Source organism: Ciona intestinalis, chromosome 9 (assembly GCF_000224145.3).
Source record: "Ciona intestinalis chromosome 9, KH, whole genome shotgun sequence".
Taxonomy (NCBI): Eukaryota; Metazoa; Chordata; class Ascidiacea; order Phlebobranchia; family Cionidae; genus Ciona; species Ciona intestinalis.
In genome coordinates, this window is record NC_020174.2 from 5,067,447 (window position 1) to 5,084,873 (window position 17,427).

Here is a 17,427-nt window from a genome sequence, read left to right on the forward strand (position 1 = left end):
AGGACATAGAATGAAAAGTTGTCCAATCTCCACCTCACTCTACTATATCTACTATGGTAAAACCACCTACTCATGTTTTTAAATAACAAGGTTTTATGTATGAGGTAAAAACATCACAACTAGGGTAGGAATGCGATATACTGTATTCGACGATTATAAACTTAGCATAATACGGTTCGTAATTAATAATTGGAAAGCTACATGTTTTGTTTTAAATCGAAAACTCATATAATAAGGAAATTGCCGCATACGCGTTAAAATCATGTACACTGACTCGGTTCGCATTTTATGTGATCGAGTGTGTAAGGTGGGCTGAGATAAGACGGAGGCACCAGCTATGCCACTTAAAACATAAAAAAGTTTAGGTTTAAAAACGACACAAAATATCGGCAAATGAATCTGCAGCGCGGAACAACATATGACACGCCAACGGCCAATTATATTCAGCGATCGACAGGGTTTTAAGTGCAATAACTATCGTTAGAAGAACGGACGATATAACCTTGTTGATTTGAAGTGGTGGTTAGCGATATATGATTGCTCCTGCAGCTGCTGTGTGGCGGGTAAAGGTTGCAGTATTGAAAGGTTTACAGCTATCTTCGTGTGTGTAAAAGTAAATCGACGTTTTATGTTTTAATGAAAATGTAAGGGTGTGGGTTGAGAGTGGAGCATTTCGTAACTGCGTACAGTTTATTGAATACAAAGGCTATGACCGTAATTCGTGCAATATTAAATGTTAGCATGTGTCTATATGCGAGATGGGGGTTCGGCGCGGACTTGGCGAAAATGCTAATAGTTCTTTTGGTAGGAGAGAGTAGTGCTTAAGTCACGTAGCATGGTTAGGCTATTTGTTAGGCAAAATGTATTAGCCGTTTGAGCCAATACAAGTGTATAGGAATGTCAAAGTTACGGCTTATATACCGTCTGAAGACATGGGGGGTTTGCAAGCAATTTCGTAAATATAGTTCCAGGCACTCAAGCTTGTAGTGCAGGTTATGCGCGATCTCAGTCGCACCAACGCGACGCCCGAGGTTGTGAAAAAAAAACGCGCCGTGGATCAAACCTTCCGATCCGGCGTTGACCGAAAATATCGGTCGGACTTTTAGTGTGAAAAAACGCTCATAGAACGTGACCGTGAGTTAAGCGTCGTCGCTAATCGGGCGGTTGTCGTATCGCGGCTCGTGTGACGTCATGAATCGATACGTTCGACGAAGGCACTGTGAGGCACGAGGCCACCACCTGGGAAACTAGTTTGCGGAGATCCATAACTTGGGACATAGAAATTACATTACTGCGAGGGGTTGCATAGCATGGAGAAATCGGGCTCGAAACGCGTTAGTGGGATGTGTGGGGTCAGTGCTTTAAAAATGTGCTCTCGACAGTTTCTTGCATGGTATCCAGCAGGTTAGGCATAGAAACTAAAATCGGGTAAAAAGATAAAAATGAAAGAAATGAAATTGGAAGTTTTTGGTCGCCAGCAGTGGAATGCACTTGGCTGATGAGCGACATCTGGCGGTAAAATTAAAATCCGTTTTTAAAGTTTGTAAAAATTCATGCTTCCTCTAAAAAGTGTACGCAAAGGCGTAGTGTAATGTCGACGAACTTGATGAATGTGACGGCATAAAAACACTTTTGACGTGATAAAAACGGCTGTAACGTCACAGTTGCTTAAGAACCTTGCGAAAATAAGCGATAAGATTCCGAAGACCATAGATGTAGTCGACGTCGGATCGGGGTTCCTCGAACACGTGAGCAAAGTCGATCATTCTGGAATAAACACACTATGACGTAATCTTGTAAAGTGACGAAATAAAGCAGAATAATTAGTTGTAAAAAAACGATTGGTAAAAAGTAAAAAATTAAGGTTAAAAAAAACTTTTCAAAAAAGCAAAAATCCATTCATGAAACGTCACAACGGCGCTGTTGTATATGGTGAACGTTTTCGGAAGTTGTTTAACGTAATAGACCATACACTCATGCAAAATATAGGCTTTGCGAATTTTCAGCGGCTTTAAGGAAGTGTGGAAGTGACGTCACTGAGGTATGACGTATACCGATTGTAGGAAAATGACCTAAATGGAAGGTCAGTCGTCTATTATTAGCCAGCTTAATTCTAAGGAACTGTTGGAGCTTTGAACGACACGAGACAACTGTTGTGAGGATTTTATCGCCAATAAATCCTCATGACTTCCATATAGACTGTTGTTAATTGTTTAAAACACGACCAGGATACAATACTACGTGCCAAAGGAGTCCCGTCTTTCCCCACCCTGCTATATATTTACGTTGGAGTGACGAAGTCGGTTACTTTCTCCACAAGATACATTACACGAACGCATACAAGATATACGCTTCACACCGTAATGAATAACCGGCATATAGTGACGTAACATGCCCTATACTAGTCACGTTCGCTGTTTGCTTACTGTGACTGCATCATCACACTTCATGCCTTGCGCAATGTTCGTATAATTCGAAACGCGGAAATAACAGGAGTTGTTAGTGTAGGTGGGTGAAGTCGTGCGTTATGGCATGCCATTGGACCTGAGGTTTTGGGCAGAGTTGGCCTATTATACCAGCATTGTATATTCACATTCTATTCTACATGGGAGGGGTCCTACATTTTCTTCTCTCTACGTGGGTGAGGTCCTACAAGTTCTGCAGAGTTACCCATTACCCTAAATGCCAGAGATAAACAGACGTTATAACTCAGCCACCTGCCGCAGGTCGTAACGCTTCATATGCTGTTGACGTTCATCGTTACACAACGTCACCCACAACGTTACACATCATTAGTTTGTTACGTCAAGCAACATAGTTTGTGACGTCATAGTGACATACCTGACGTCAACAATCTCTGGTGGGAACCGGTACTTGAGGTCCCGCGTTGATTCCTCTACTCTTCGGCTCAGTGAGGCGACGAACTCGTTCCGTATCGCGGCGCTCTGTCGACGGTTTTTTGATTCAACTTCGCTCGAGTACCTGGACGTGATAAACCGGTCAAAACCAGATAAAAGCGTTGGGTTAACGACCGCCCGCTGTTTCATGTTAGTATTTTGTACTTTGTACTGCCGCTCAAAGTTGCAATAACAAAGCGTTTTGTTTTCCGACTTGCGTCACCGTGCGTTGTACAGCCAACGTTGAGCAACAGCGGAAGATACGGGTGTTTAACCCCGTAAGTTATGGGATTAAGGGCGGTCGTTTTCACCCTGACTAAAAAAAACACCCGCAGGAAAAACAGATGAAAAGGGAATTACCCGGATTCTCGACCCGTCGTCGAAGAACTGAGCGCGACACCACGTGACTCACGTGACCCTGTGTCGTTGTTTCCAGCTGGTTGAGGAAACATAGAAACCTTATATAAATGGTTGACAGCGAGCATGGGACAACCCAGCAAAAGAAACAAAAATAAAATTGAAATATATCGTAGAGTAAGATGGGATAGTATATATGTTTATAGTTACAAATGCACAAAGACATACAGGGAGGCTCATGTTCTGTAGGAGTTGGTGTGGCAGTTGAAACATCTGGCACTGAAACTTGATCCATTTCCTTCTTATCAAGCACAGAACTTGTGCTTAGGACAATGTTAGCACCATCTAATAGATTTGGAATAATACAGAAAAAAAACTTTGTTTAAACTTAAATGTAAAATGCCTAAAAAAAAAAAAATAGTGGGTTGGGGTAAGATGGTACATGCTTTCACTCTATTTTGTTCTTACATTTGGTAGTACACTAAAATGGGTTTGTTAATTGTTAAAAAAACATAATTATAAAACAAAATATATATATGGCATAATATGTTCCAACACTATCCATCTTAACCAAAACGTCGGAAGTCATCTCTATTTTAATGGTCAACCCAGGCACCTCAAAACATTGGCCTCTAAATTTTTTAAAGGAGGGGCACAAATAGTTCTTTCACGTTAACATGAAACAAGTATGTTTTCAATCATTAGTAAGTAACACAGTGCAGAAAATCCCAGGGTAGGCCTGCCTACCTTGCCACCCCACGTTTGGTGCCTATGCCCCAAACATTACCCAATAACCCTAATAAACCACATATACAACGATAATTCTCACCAATTCCTGGTTTAGATCTTTCTTCTTCTTTGTTCCGATTAAGGAATCTTCGAACAGTGGCGAGATAACTGGACGGAGGAGAAAGTTTCATCTGCCGATATTTATGGATGAATTCCTCGTCTGAGTCAGAGGATCCATCAAAGAACTCTCCCTCGTATATTAGAAGCAAGGATGAGGAGTAGAATTGATACCTAGGAGGAAAGAGTCAAGGTTGATATGATAGATACAGTACTGTGGGGTAGGATGGGACACCTTTATCACATAATACCAAACATCCTGATGATGAGTTGGTATGTTGCTCAAAAAATTTTATCAACACTTTAACAGAATTCAAATATTTTTTTGGGTAATTCTTTATGCATAAAACAAAACATCTGTCGTTGCAGCAATATTAATATGTATGTGCTATCTATTAGTAGTAGCCTGTTCAACATAATTTGAGTCATTGCAAGTGATTCATACCTTAGATGTTTAACACTGATAAAATGTACGTTTATTAATTACACATATGAGCACTAATATTAAGTATTAAAGGCCTTTGAGACTTATTTAAAGATCTATGTATAGTAATTACAAATATTGACACCATTTTCTTAATAATAACTGTGACCTATGAATTCAAATCCATTGGTTAAGCATTAATGTCCTTTGAGACCTCACCTTTGATTGCTTAATACCATGAACTAACTTTTATAATATAAATAGACAATGCAATGCCTTAACTACAACCGACCAAGTGAAGAGTATCTCATAAAGATAAGTGGAATGAAAACTACACAAGAGAGGTGACACCTTGAGTTTAATTGGACGGTGGTTTGATTAAATAATTCATTGCTGTCTAACTGTGTATGCATGAATATGCTGCACAAATTTAATATGTTGAAATAATATCGTTTATTTATTTCAACAAATTGTAAAGTGTGGTTTATTATATTAATATACCACTGCATTCAGCATAAATTGCTGGATATTTTGTTAAACAGCTATGCTACAAAACTATTTTGTTTACGCCAGGTATATTTATAGCAGAGTGTTTGTGTATCTAAAACTACATCTTCCTGTCTTAGCAACAATTCTGGATCAACTTAAGCAGTTAATCTTGATTATGTGGTTTCAACAAACCACAGATTATTAAACCACCAATGCCACAAGAATGTTTCACTTTTGAAATAAACACAAAACTATAAGTAGCTGTCAATCAAACTTAAACGTAGCTTTGTAATTATGTCTCAAACTGAATGAAATACTGGTACAAAGTGATACTTGAATACCTAACAATTTAATCTAATAGATAATATGGCCAATGTAAAACATAAGATAACATCAATATGAATTAAACTTGTGTTAAAACATTTGTATTAAAAACTGATTTGTTAAAAGTTTTGTGAATAAACAATAAACATTAGCCAGTATATAGTTCAATTCAAATTGGTTTTCATAACATGTAATATGTACTAAACATATTATTCAGCTTAAAAAAAACACATCCCAGAACCCACCAGGTTTTAATTCATTTTAGTCACAACACTCAGAATGCCAGCCAAGTTTCTTGGAAACATATGGGCAGTCGGTTATAAAGCAATAGATGGTAGGACGATGATGTCATATGACATCATCATTGTTAGTAAGAAACACTTTGTACGTACGTAACATTATATGTGTAGAAAATTTAGACACTACTGTGAAATCATATTGTGTCACCATTATAAAACTTGTGTTGATAATAAAAATAATGTGTCAATCACAGTTACCAAATATCAGAGAATTTTTTTTTTATTTTTAGCAAATTCAAATATTATTTAACAAATTATTCAATTTATTCCAAACATAAAGGATTACATTCAAAACTGTACTGTTTGGCAGTAATGAATGGTGTCTTTGAATAAGGGTCTTAAATGCAATCTTACAAGCATGTTGTAATCTATGTCATAACTCTGTATGGTGTTTACATAATGTAACAAGCATGTAGGTTCTGAGTGATAACATCCCGGTGTTGGTGTAAACAAACACAACATATCTGACTGATGGTACCTTATGTGAAGATATGAAGATTCAATTTGCACTTTAGCTAAGACCATTCTGTTTCATTAGTGGTTATGTAACAGAAAATAAGAAGGAATTGAAGCCAAAACCTATATCTACATCAGGTGACACCTGGCTTCAGTTTTTGCGGTAAAAAATAAAAGTATAAAAATATCACCTGGCCTCGAAAACAACACAGACAAACATTTACAGACAACAGGTTAAAAGTTTAAGGGGATCAACAAAACAACAGGACCCTGCATGTGAAAGGTCATCACTTGTTACAGCAGCATGGCAAATGAGATCGAGATTTTATCGAGAGAAAATCGCGTTCCACGTCGGATTGGTAACAACCACGCCTTGTGATGTAATAGAGGAGGAACAATGGTATGTTTGTGCGATTGCCGATGTGAAAGAAAGAGTAAACTGATGGCCGATGTTTGGACTCATGCAAAGGAGTGGCATGTGTAAACAAGCAACATACCAACATGATCATCTATACATCGTGTCATACCATAACAACCTAACCATGTAAGTATATTAACCATAACCACAGAATGCTGGTTTAACACACGATTGTGTGGGTGTCACGTCAATATATCGCAAGCTATGTCGGCCCCACCTCACTAAGTATAATTGCACTAGAGCGTTTAAACAACACAGCAATTCGTTACAAGTTAATACTTCCGTGTCGTATAATAAGAAGATTAAACAGACCATGGCTCAGTATTCAAGTCTTAAATATTAACTGAACCAAAGCTACAAATCATCATTAAACCATGTGTGATGTAATAATGTAATGTTTAACAATAAGTTACTCGACTGACTCAACACCATTAAACTACAACAATGACAAGTTACAATACACAAAACGCCTGTTAAGCAAAGGGTTGTGTGGTGATCAATGGTGCTATAGCACAATGGTCTTCACTCATAAATTGTTTGTTAGTTTGGTATCAGGTTTCCTAGGTGTTCTGTAATTATGTGCTTTTGAAAATACCAAACTGTATGTACTTTGAATTATTCTGTTCTATATGGAATGTGTTTAAAAAACACCAACGATTTACTTTAAAAAAAACACGGAATGTGATGACTTTGATTACGAACCTTTTCTGAGATTCAAACCAGCTTAAAATCATCTCAAGACGTTGAATGAATGCTTTTACAATATATTTCTTCCAAGGAACATTCCCAGACAAAAAGAGATCAAGGCCTGCAAAGGGAGACAGGATGGATTAATAATTCATCAAGTATTTTGATTCTAGGCTGCTGGGCACAGAACAGTGTTGGGACAAAATGAAAAATAGAAACAAACCAGATAGAACGTTACTGATTTGTATCTGTTATTTTAATAATCCAACCAAATGAGATATGTATTGTGAGGCAATGAATCTGAACAGCTTTGTTAAGTTTTTGGAGTCCAAATAATATAGATAACAATGAAGAGTTGACTTATATAGTGGCAATAATAAGCTGCAGCAATATTTCCTCCAAAACAAACAAAAAATTAATTTGCATAACCCTTTTTTACTAAAATAAAGAAATTAAACTTGTTTATTAATGATTCAGAATTAACAAACAAAGAAATATTCTTTGCAGAATCAGCTAATGCACAAAATATGATATACAGAATAACAGAGTATAAAAAATATGCAGAACTCGTGTAACAACCATTTTAATGGTGTATTTATTCATTTTTATAAAAACTAAAGAAAATACATTTTGTAATTCATTTGTATTAATTGCACAGAACCGAAATATAACTTAGCTTTGTTTTTTGTATATAAACAAAACAAAAGAATAAAGTCGCTCTGTATTAAATCTGTAAATTACGTAATGAATTGCAAAAAAATGAAAGATAGTACGAGATCAATTGCCCACTTAATTTTGTGGTGCAAGACACTGAAGACAGACAAACCTAGCTTTGTGTCTTGGGACCAGGAATAGCCCATGGCATTTAAGTAAAGCAAATGCCAATCACGTAATACATACCTTCTGTTATCCTGTCCTTTGAGAGTGATCTCCCATATTTCTTGTCATAAAATATTGCCTCGTTTGGCGATGGACCTGAGACCTAGAGATTTCATTTCTTTATATATATATATATATATACATGTATATGTGAGCGTGTGTTTTATGGTAATATTAGTTGGATAGTTGCCTAACTAGGTCACTCACATGTATGCCGTATTGTATTTAGATCTATTTCACTGGGAACAAAAAGTTAAATAATAGAATTATACATCATGGGAGAACCGCACTTTACCTTGTGATGCCGGTAATCAAATATTGGATGAGCTAATATAGAGAGGTTTACATAGCTATTCAGACAAAGACATTTAAGAGATGTTGAAAGCTAAATTAATGAAGCATGAAATCATACGACTTTGGGTGGTGGCTCGCCTACACATATTTGATGTTGGAACTTTGAAGCTATTTATAATAAATTTTTATTAAAACAAGGTTATTTAAGAGAAAAGCACTTAATATGTTATAATATGTTAATAAAACAGTTTTAAAACCTTCCTTTGTTTGAATCGCAAAAAAGGAAATTACTAAAAATTAACAATTTTAACCATACTCATAGACGCCAGACTTTAGGTGACTTTTTTCCAACTGCATTATTTTGTAAAGATTGGTTTATATTTGGTTTACAAGAATGCACATACCAACTCTTCCTGCCTCCCTTGCATTCTAAAAAGTCTAGCGCCTATGGCCATACTGTTTAGTAAATTTTGTTTAGTAAAGTCAAACCTTACCCTCATCCCAAGGAGTTGGAATCCAAGATCATATAGTGGAGGATACTTTGCGCTCTCGATCGCCCGTTTCTCTTGGTTCGCCTCCGGATCATAAGAGACGCGACCAATCTTGATGTCAAGGATAGAAGGATTCCGAAACCTCCGACAAGCATCTTCCAACTTCATGTAGGAATCTGTGGGAGAATTGTAAGTTGGAAAGTGTAGGAGTTGGTATTGGTTTAGTACGCCTAATATACTTTATATAGATATTTAAAATAGTTAATAAAGAGCAAAATATGGAAAATTAGGATCAAGTGCTACGAGATATGTAACAGACAAAAATCAAGTCCATTTAATTGTATTTTATCCAATCTATATATAAATTATGCTTAAAACGGCAAAATCTATTTGTTATTAATATAAACGTAGGGTATAATAGTTGTACTAACAAGTTGGTGCAGCGCTGTTCACTTCGCCCAATGAAGATGAAGGAGGCGTCCAAACTCCCAATAACTTAGGAAGGAAAGGTTGGAGAGTAAGAAGGACTGGATCGTCACATTCTGCATCAAAGATCTTCTGATAAAACCCAACTTCTCGCTTTCCACGAGGGGGCGGTTGGACAGGTTTAAGTATTGAGCCGTCCATGTGTTGCAGCATGCCTGAGGATTGAAAAAAATGATAAAAAATTTGATCGATACAAATTTTGGGACTAATTGATCAAGTTTTAATTGATTAAAGTTTTTAAAATAAGTAAGGGCTATGATTTTAAAATTGAATTACAAAAATTGATAAAACATTGTCATAGTATATTTTACGACAACTGCTTGAGTCTAACTGTATATGTGTTGTTTTACAATTGACTTCCAAGAAAATTAATGCAGAAAGGGAACAACAAAGCTCAGAGCATAATATTTTTATTACATACCACCATAACCACCCTACTACATTTATTTACATTACATTCAAAGTATATCAAACACTAATACACAGCAGATGATTTATAATCTGCATTAGATTAAAATGATCCAGGCCTCATGTCCCAAAGGGAATCTTATAATATAAAGAAACCATTCACTCAGCATCTGCCAACAACAGACAAACAAACTTAATTGAAATATTAGGAAATAATAGCTCTGTAATTAAATAACCGATACATGTTTAGATAAAAGAGAAAATAGAAAGCGGACATGTAATCTCCCACAGCATATGGTAATGTATTCAATAATTCAACATTCAAATACAAGTGAATGCTCACACCTAAAATGGTGCTGAACATTATGCTATGTAAGCAGGAAACTGAATTGCTCTGTCATATCTCAGCGAAGCCGCAAAACATGTAAAGATTTCCTGTTTTGTGCATTTTGAATTCGCCTAACTTAAAGAACACAATTTTGTATTTCCTCATATGATAAACTACACCACCATACATAGTAACAAAATTATGTGAAAAAAACAACTGGACCAAATGAATGATTAACTTATAGTTATGTGTTAACTGGCAACGGATACTCAATTAAATGGTAGGGTAAATGAATTGACCAATGACCAAATTTTAACTCAATTCTAATTAATAATGTAAAAGAATTTATTGAACATATTTAGAATTGTAAAACTGCACCAACAATTACAACAGTATTGTGTTCATGTTATATGGTCGATGTATTAATAATTTATTTATCAAATGACTTTGTTCTGTTTATGACATTGCAGCAAACACCAATTAAACCATCTGTCACCATTGTCACATTAGCTTTCAATTATCACCTATACCAAGCTACCTACACATATTGTGACATTAAGTACTCATACTGGCAGTATTGATCAGCTTGATGGGATAAGTAACACTCAAAATATAAATTATCCCATTATCTCCTGACACATAGGAAACACCTATGTATAAATCAACACACAATACTAATTAATGACACCCAACTTGTCTGGCACTTCAAAAACTCTAAAGTTGCCATACACTTGAACACAATGCATATATATATATCTTTATCAGTGGCAATGATTTTATAAAATTCCAGGAGATGCAAACTTGCAACAATAAAATGAGTTAACTAAAAAAAAGGGTTTTTACTTTTTCACGACTATTTTAAGGACAAATTGCTTTTACAACTGAAAATGTAGGGGTCCAAAGTCAGATACACCATTTTGACAATTGCAAAAAATTGTCTTACCAATTCCTAGTCTTCCTTGACCATATCGATGCCCAGCTACTTGATGTGCGAGGGGGCGACACCCACGAGGTAATGGTGGGTTCGTACACCCCGTGCCTTCTAACACTTCTTCCTTCTCTGAAATAAAACAATCTAGTAAATTCTTAATGCACTTTTAGGGTGACATATAACATTAACAATTATTCTGTTACTTCTGATTCCAGAAACCATGTAATGTAAATAATCTTTTTACAACTCATCTGGTATGAAAAAAACAGGAAAGATTACTAACAGCAGTTGTAACAATATCGAAAACATGCATTAGCAAATAAAGCTACATATAAATATGACCGTAAATCCACTGAAGAAAGTTCGACATAATTTCAATTGAAATCACAGCTTTGCGACTGATTAACTGAGGTGATTTGTGCAACACCATCAATGGTAAGTTGCATACACAATTACACAAATCCTTATATATATATGGCCTCTCACCATTTTTTTCAGCATCCTCCAATGTTCTTTTTTTCTCCGCTGTCCTCGGCTGTAGCAGCACCTTCGACATTACACAACAGCCAAGCTTTGAGCCTTCCACGCTTACTGTCTAGTCTACAGTGTTTAGTTTTAACTCTGTAAAATATAAAATAATACAGTGGACACATTTAAACCACATCATAAGTGCTGTTTAAAAATTTAAGCACATTTATAAAATTCTCCAAAATAAGGCAGGCCTACAAAATTTAGGAATACTGTTTTACATAATGCAACTGTCTATACTCTGTCTATAGCAAGCTTTGTAGAGTACCGTGTACTGGTAGGCAGTCAAATAACAACTTGCATCTTCAATATAGCCTTAGTTTTATACCTAACTATCACTGTCTTATTTTGCTATTCCACAACCGCTTCAAACCGGTCCGTAACTGAACTGAGATAAGACTGCACGTAACAGCAGTGCACAACAACATGAAGAGAAGCACGCCCTGTCGGCCATTCGGTCGGCATCCATTGTTGATTCATGACGTAATTTATTTACCGCCATCCAAGCGTAACGTAGTAACGAAATTTGCGCGCCAGTGTTTCCCATATTTTTCTACCCAGTATAACATGCGCTGTTTCAAAATACGGTAGGATTGCTGTTATAAAGTCCTATCCCGAAAATGGAGTTTCTTCTTGTTGTTACTTTTATGAGTAATGTGATGGTTCATTTATTGTTTTTATGGTTTGGGAGCGAAAAACAGGCTGTGTTTCGTCACCGGAACGGTATGAACCAGAACGTGGAATATTTCACGTAAGTCGACAAACACAGGCGATAATTAAATAGAAAAACTCAACTGCGGACTTTGAACCGATATTTTACTAATGTTGTATAATTACAACAACTTTTTAATATGTGGGTGTGTTCCAATTCAGATTTACTTTACGAGACGTCGAAAAAGAATAATGTGATATTAAATATATCGTTAAACCTGGGGTAACAACATCATTGTAGACTGGGCGTTTAATTATAACGTAAGTCTAAACGCGAATGTATCCCACGAGACTAAATATATTTTCGTTGCCAGCAAGTTCGCTTTAGGTGCGACTGTTTGCGCAATGCAGCGGTGATAAAAAGCAGGCTTGTGTTTGCTCAGTGGTCGTCAATCGTCCCAGCAACTGTCTTTTGTCAAACAAGCCAACAGTTGCGGTTGCGTTGTGGCTGGGGCAAACAATATATAGCTACAAACAGAACAGGTAGTAAAAGCAACGGGAACACCAAGCCGTCGGATGCTGCAGAAAGCTTACTTGGGTAGTCATGCGTTTGACAGAACAAAAATAGGCAGAAAATCTAACGAGAACTCGTTAAAAGCAGATGTACAAGGCTGTTGTGAATTTTCTAACTTCAATATACTTTTTAATAATAAGGTATATGGAACGCTGGTGTTCTGTGTTGAAGTATATAGGTAGTTATTTTTAAAGAATTTGCAACGAAGCGTTCGCAATGGAAAAATCTTGTAAGTAACCGACTGACTGGACAATTAGTTTCATTCATTATACAAATGTTAAACTCTGCAGCGACGGGAAATATTTCTTGGAGAAAAAAAGTCTCATCTTTAGTTCGAATTGAAAACGTCCTTTTGAGGGAAATGTTGGCGGAGTTTCTGGGGACGTTCATACTGCTTGTAAGGGTTTACTTGTTTTAAACTTACAAACCAATTAAACAGTTAAAAAGGCTTTATGGTAGGGTGGGGGAGTATGGAACACCTTTAGCAGATAATACAGATATTCTGATCGTGTTTTAAACAATTAAAATCGGTTTATGGGAGCTGTGAAAAAACGATTTTATAAATCTTTTTTGTGTACTGCCAAATGAGACGAGAAAATGGAATGAAAAAGTGTTCCCCACCCTACTATAGTGTCGATGGGGAGGATGAGACACCTTTTTATTCTGTTTTATCGTCCCATTTGGTAGTAAACAAAAAGGGTTCAAAATATTATAAAACTATATCCTTACAACCCCCATAGACCGTTGTTTATTGTTTAAAATACGATCAGGATATTGGATATTATGTGCTAAAAGTGTCTTATCTTATCCCACAATACTATATATATAGGAAGGTGTGGATACCAGTTTTATTTTAATTATTAATTTGGTATAAGGTAATTGGGCATAGGAGCAAGCTATTTTAGCCAATTGGAATCTCACCTCGTAATATTGGACACACCTCCTAAGTAGGTATAAAGGGCAAATATATGCTCACGTTTGTACGTGTTGTTAAATATTTGGAATAACCTACCCGAGTATCAACCGTAGCATGTCTGACCATAAACCGATGACTATATTCCACCCGTTAAATCTTAACCGCTGAGAACAAATGTTAGCGTTCACAATACAGTACAAAAATATAAATTTTGTAGTGTATGGGGTAAGAAGGATACCGTTAGTAAATATTATCCCAAATTAGCTAATCGTATTTTGAACAATTTATAATGCTTTTTTAAAGCCAAGACGATAGAGTTATACATTCTGAGAACAGTAAATGAAAACAAAACCCTAATATATACTAAACACATTTTAAACTAACTAAATGTACGTGTTTATATAGGTTTTTGGCAATGGAGCGGTCGCACAAAAAGTATTAAGCAGAGACACGTTGGGCACCACACTTTCAATAAACTGGGCGTATGGTTTTGGTGTCACTATGGCAGTATATGTTACTGGAAAAGTTTCAGGTTTGGTTAGAACATATATGCGTGTGTGGGGTAAGATGGGAAACCTTAACTATATACATATTATCCAATTATCCAGATCACGTTTTAAACGAATAACAAAGGTCTATGGGAGTCGCGAGAATGCAGTTTTTAAATTCTTTGTTAGTTGTTTAATTGTAACTACCAAACGTGACAAGTAAATAAAAACGTATCCCAATTCCCCCACCCTACTTTACCAAAGCTAAATATTATGTGATTTCTATAACAACGTGAAATGTTCAGTTGACTCAGCTAACAAATACGGTCTGTTGAAACGATGTAAACAACTATCGTTCTCGTTTACAAGACTGGAATTATAGGTTTTGCATTTCATTCCACGGTTTCCAATTACGGTTTACACCAATACAATGACAATTATGGGACACTTGAGAGTGAAAAGAATGACGCGTTTTAAAATTCCCGACTGTAAAGCAACACCGTGTAGTATATTCTTTACTGTAACCTGTACAGAATGTATCAGATTTAATCCAATTTTATATTATTTTGCATTTCTGCAGGTGCACATATAAACCCAGCTGTATCGGTAGCACAATGTGCATTTGGGAACTTACCATTATACAAGCTGCCTTGTTACATTTTCTCACAAGTCTTTGGTGGTTTTGTTTCCGGGGCGGCTGTTTATTCAATCTATTATGGTAAGTTAACTGACGCTATCCCCAAGTGTATAACAGAATGTAAGGTATTTTTATTCGCTTTATATAAAATCCGATAAATTCTACATTTAAACATGTTTTTACAAAAATATTAACAACCATCTGAAATTTTATAAATTATCGTTTCTGTTTTCGTAGAGGCACTTAACGCTTTTGACGGTGGACAACGTTCTGTTTTGGGTCCAAATGGAACCGGGGGTATCTTCGCAACATACCCGCAAGATTACCTTTCCATTAACAACGGTCTTTGGGACCAGGCAAGGACACACGAAAGCCCTAAGAATATGCAATGTATAAAAAACAACTTTTTGTCTTTGTTACAGGTCTTCGGCACTGCACTACTAGTTGGTATTATATTTGCTGTTACTGACAACAAAAACAATACAATTGCTGATGGTCTTACTCCTATAATAATCGGCCTGCTTGTCTTTATACTAGGTAAGTACGGAGTTTATCTCTATAGCACAAAACTCGCTGTTAAAAATCCCAACCTATCTACAGGTACATCGTTCGGACTCAACTGTGGCTATGCTATCAACCCGGCTCGCGATTTTGGACCGCGCTTATTTACTTTTGCCGCTGGCTGGGGCCCGGGAGTCTTTACGTATGTATAGTAGTTCTATGGTACTTATATTAGGTTGGGGTAAGATGGAACATCTTTTATTTTTTCTTATTTCATTTGAAAACAATTAATAGTTAAAGAATTATATAACTGTATCCTCATTATTCCAAACGAGCGTTGTTAATTGTTAAAAATATGATTCGAAAATAAGGACCATTATGTGCTAAAAGTATCCCATCTTACCCCACAGTACTATTAGCTTGTACGGGTATCTACATACCACTTGCACAATTTACAGAGAGCCAAATGGCATGTCGTGGTGGTGGGTGCCTATCGTGGGCCCTATTATAGGCGGGTTGACTGGAGCAATATTGTATAAGTTAATGGTTGGAACTCATTTACCATCGGGAAGTCAAAGTGTTATAACCGACGAGGAAGACGACTTCGAGATTTGTTCACACACTTCGGACAACAGAGAAAAATTGTGTAAAGGATTGACCAAGCTTTGAGATTTTATTTTTATTTAAAGTTCATGACAATTGCGAGCGGTTACTTTAAAACACACAACCATTTTGTACAATGCATTTATAAACCTCAAATAAATTAACAGCACCCTGTTTCAGTGTCGCATGTCGCTTTTGCCGTACGTCACTCGCTGTTTATTGGACCGAAGATAAGCTGCTGAAAGTCGAAGTTTTCGCCCACGAAAGTAGAAACTGTACTGTGGTGCAACGGAATGATTATTTAGCTTTTTTGCATGCAGGCCATGGATGTCTAAGTAATATACCCACCCTGTTATTAATCAGCAGTAATGCCGTTTCCTCTTGTTCAAAAGTTATAAAACCATAAGCACTTCGTGACCCATCTCTTATTATATTGATTTCCAATATTCGTCCATACACCTTGTACATACAATATGAATTACAAGCAGCAATTAAAGAACCTGCATGCTAAAACAGGAACAACTTACGGAAAAGATCTCTGCTAGTTCGTTTTCTTTCATTTCCGGCCCAAAACCCCCAACAAATATGCGTCGAGGTATAGCCTCGCTACTGAAACCAAAATATTCCGCACTTTGCATTGCAAACAGAAACTAATTTGCAACTACAGGCAACGGTAAGACACGGCCAATTCAAATGTTCACAACTGAAAATCGAGCACTACTACTATCATGGTTAGGTTTGTGACGTTACAAATGCAATAGTTCTCGAACTCCGTAGGGTAGAAAGACGGTGTCCTTTCAATGACCCTGAACTAAAAACTACGTTTACAGTTGGATATCGGTGGTTTGCTAATTTCTAATGCAGTTTATGGTAAGTTAAAACATATCGGCACTGCGGTTACAGGCGACGCACTACTTATTTTTCATATGAAGGCCACAAACAGTTCCCTATACCTGTTTTCGTAATAGCCATATCTATAGAATCTTATGTAACATTCGAACTGCAGTATATTGTAAGTTATATGTTGCAGTTTAAACTGTTGAGTGTTGATATATTGCTTTTTATTTAAATTAACTTCTGGTATATAGTCTGGTATAAGTTTTATTGTCTAAGTTGCCTTTTATACCGTATATCAGTATATTGGATTCAGCGGCACCTGTAACGTATATGTTGATAGTGACCATTGGTTTAAGTTACTATAATCTGTATTGGCCGGCAGTAGAAAACCTGATTAGCGTAACTAGTGTTTAGCTAGTTAGGAAACTTGGTATTAATACCGTATTCTAAATATTTAAGAAAACGGTAATATTGTACCGTGGGGTAATATGGGACACCTTTAGCACATAATATCTAAATATCCTGGTGGTGTTTTAAACGATCTATGGAAGTCGTGAGGATACGGTTTCATAATTCTTTAAATAATCTTTGTTTACTACAAAATAGAACAGGAAAATAGAATAAAAAGGTGTCCTGTCTTTCCCCATCCTATACTGATCAATGGTATACCGTCATACT

At 36.4% G+C, this 17,427-nt stretch overlaps 3 protein-coding genes across 4 annotated transcripts; 1 reads left to right on the top strand and 2 right to left on the bottom strand.

Moving 5' to 3' along the window:
* Positions 1-125: 125 nt before the first annotated feature.
* Positions 126-11,637, bottom strand: LOC100181124 (inositol polyphosphate multikinase). Of its 2 annotated transcripts, XM_002131890.4 has the most exons (11): positions 11,501-11,637; positions 11,027-11,143; positions 9,293-9,502; positions 8,865-9,037; positions 8,098-8,179; positions 7,213-7,318; positions 4,084-4,274; positions 3,483-3,599; positions 3,258-3,333; positions 2,842-2,982; positions 126-1,767 (listed from the first exon to the last, which is right to left on the bottom strand). In XM_002131890.4, the coding sequence occupies exons 1-11, from the start codon at positions 11,568-11,570 to the stop codon at positions 1,659-1,661; spliced, it is 1,392 nt and encodes a 463-aa protein (XP_002131926.1). In that variant the 5' UTR covers positions 11,571-11,637; the 3' UTR covers positions 126-1,658. The 2 variants fall into 2 exon arrangements, 1 of the variants encoding a protein (XP_002131926.1); XR_001974904.2 differs by lacking the exon at positions 3,258-3,333 and having other exon boundaries at positions 1,564-1,767.
* Positions 11,638-12,756: 1,119 nt separating this feature from the next.
* LOC100183476 (aquaporin-3) lies at positions 12,757-16,408 on the top strand. Its single transcript, XM_002131870.4, has 8 exons — positions 12,757-12,996; positions 13,058-13,164; positions 14,089-14,215; positions 14,752-14,889; positions 15,046-15,164; positions 15,231-15,345; positions 15,409-15,511; positions 15,768-16,408. The coding sequence occupies exons 1-8, from the start codon at positions 12,984-12,986 to the stop codon at positions 15,976-15,978; spliced, it is 933 nt and encodes a 310-aa protein (XP_002131906.1). The 5' UTR covers positions 12,757-12,983; the 3' UTR covers positions 15,979-16,408.
* LOC108949773 (protein boule-like) lies at positions 15,967-16,849 on the bottom strand. Its single transcript, XM_018813353.2, has 3 exons — positions 16,440-16,849; positions 16,261-16,371; positions 15,967-16,190 (listed from the first exon to the last, which is right to left on the bottom strand). Exons 1-3 carry the CDS (start codon positions 16,548-16,550, stop codon positions 16,089-16,091), a joined length of 324 nt encoding a protein of 107 aa, XP_018668898.1. The 5' UTR covers positions 16,551-16,849; the 3' UTR covers positions 15,967-16,088.
* Positions 16,850-17,427: the final 578 nt, after the last annotated feature.

What these genes read in the sequence shown, in the direction of transcription:
- LOC100183476 (XM_002131870.4), top strand. An exon ending in TGTTACTGGAAAAGTTTCAG is followed by an intron (nt 14,216 to 14,751) that starts GTTTGGTTAGAA and finishes GCATTTCTGCAG; the next exon opens with GTGCACATATAAACCCAGCT. An exon ending in CCTGCTTGTCTTTATACTAG is followed by an intron (nt 15,346 to 15,408) that starts GTAAGTACGGAG and finishes ACCTATCTACAG; the next exon opens with GTACATCGTTCGGACTCAAC.
- LOC100181124 (XM_002131890.4), bottom strand. Translation starts at nt 11,570, where the DNA reads ATGTCGAAGGTGCTGCTACAGCCGAGGACAGCGGAGAAAAAAAGAACA. An exon ending in TCAAGGAAGACTAGGAATTG is followed by an intron (nt 9,503 to 11,026) that starts GTAAGACAATTT and finishes TTCAATCCTCAG; the next exon opens with GCATGCTGCAACACATGGAC. An exon ending in AAGATCTAAACCAGGAATTG is followed by an intron (nt 3,600 to 4,083) that starts GTGAGAATTATC and finishes CAAATCTATTAG; the next exon opens with ATGGTGCTAACATTGTCCTA.
- LOC108949773 (XM_018813353.2), bottom strand. Translation starts at nt 16,550, where the DNA reads ATGCAAAGTGCGGAATATTTTGGTTTCAGTAGCGAGGCTATACCTCGA. An exon ending in AACTAGCAGAGATCTTTTCC is followed by an intron (nt 16,372 to 16,439) that starts GTAAGTTGTTCC and finishes TGTATGTACAAG; the next exon opens with GTGTATGGACGAATATTGGA. An exon ending in TACTGCTGATTAATAACAGG is followed by an intron (nt 16,191 to 16,260) that starts GTGGGTATATTA and finishes GTTGCACCACAG; the next exon opens with TACAGTTTCTACTTTCGTGG.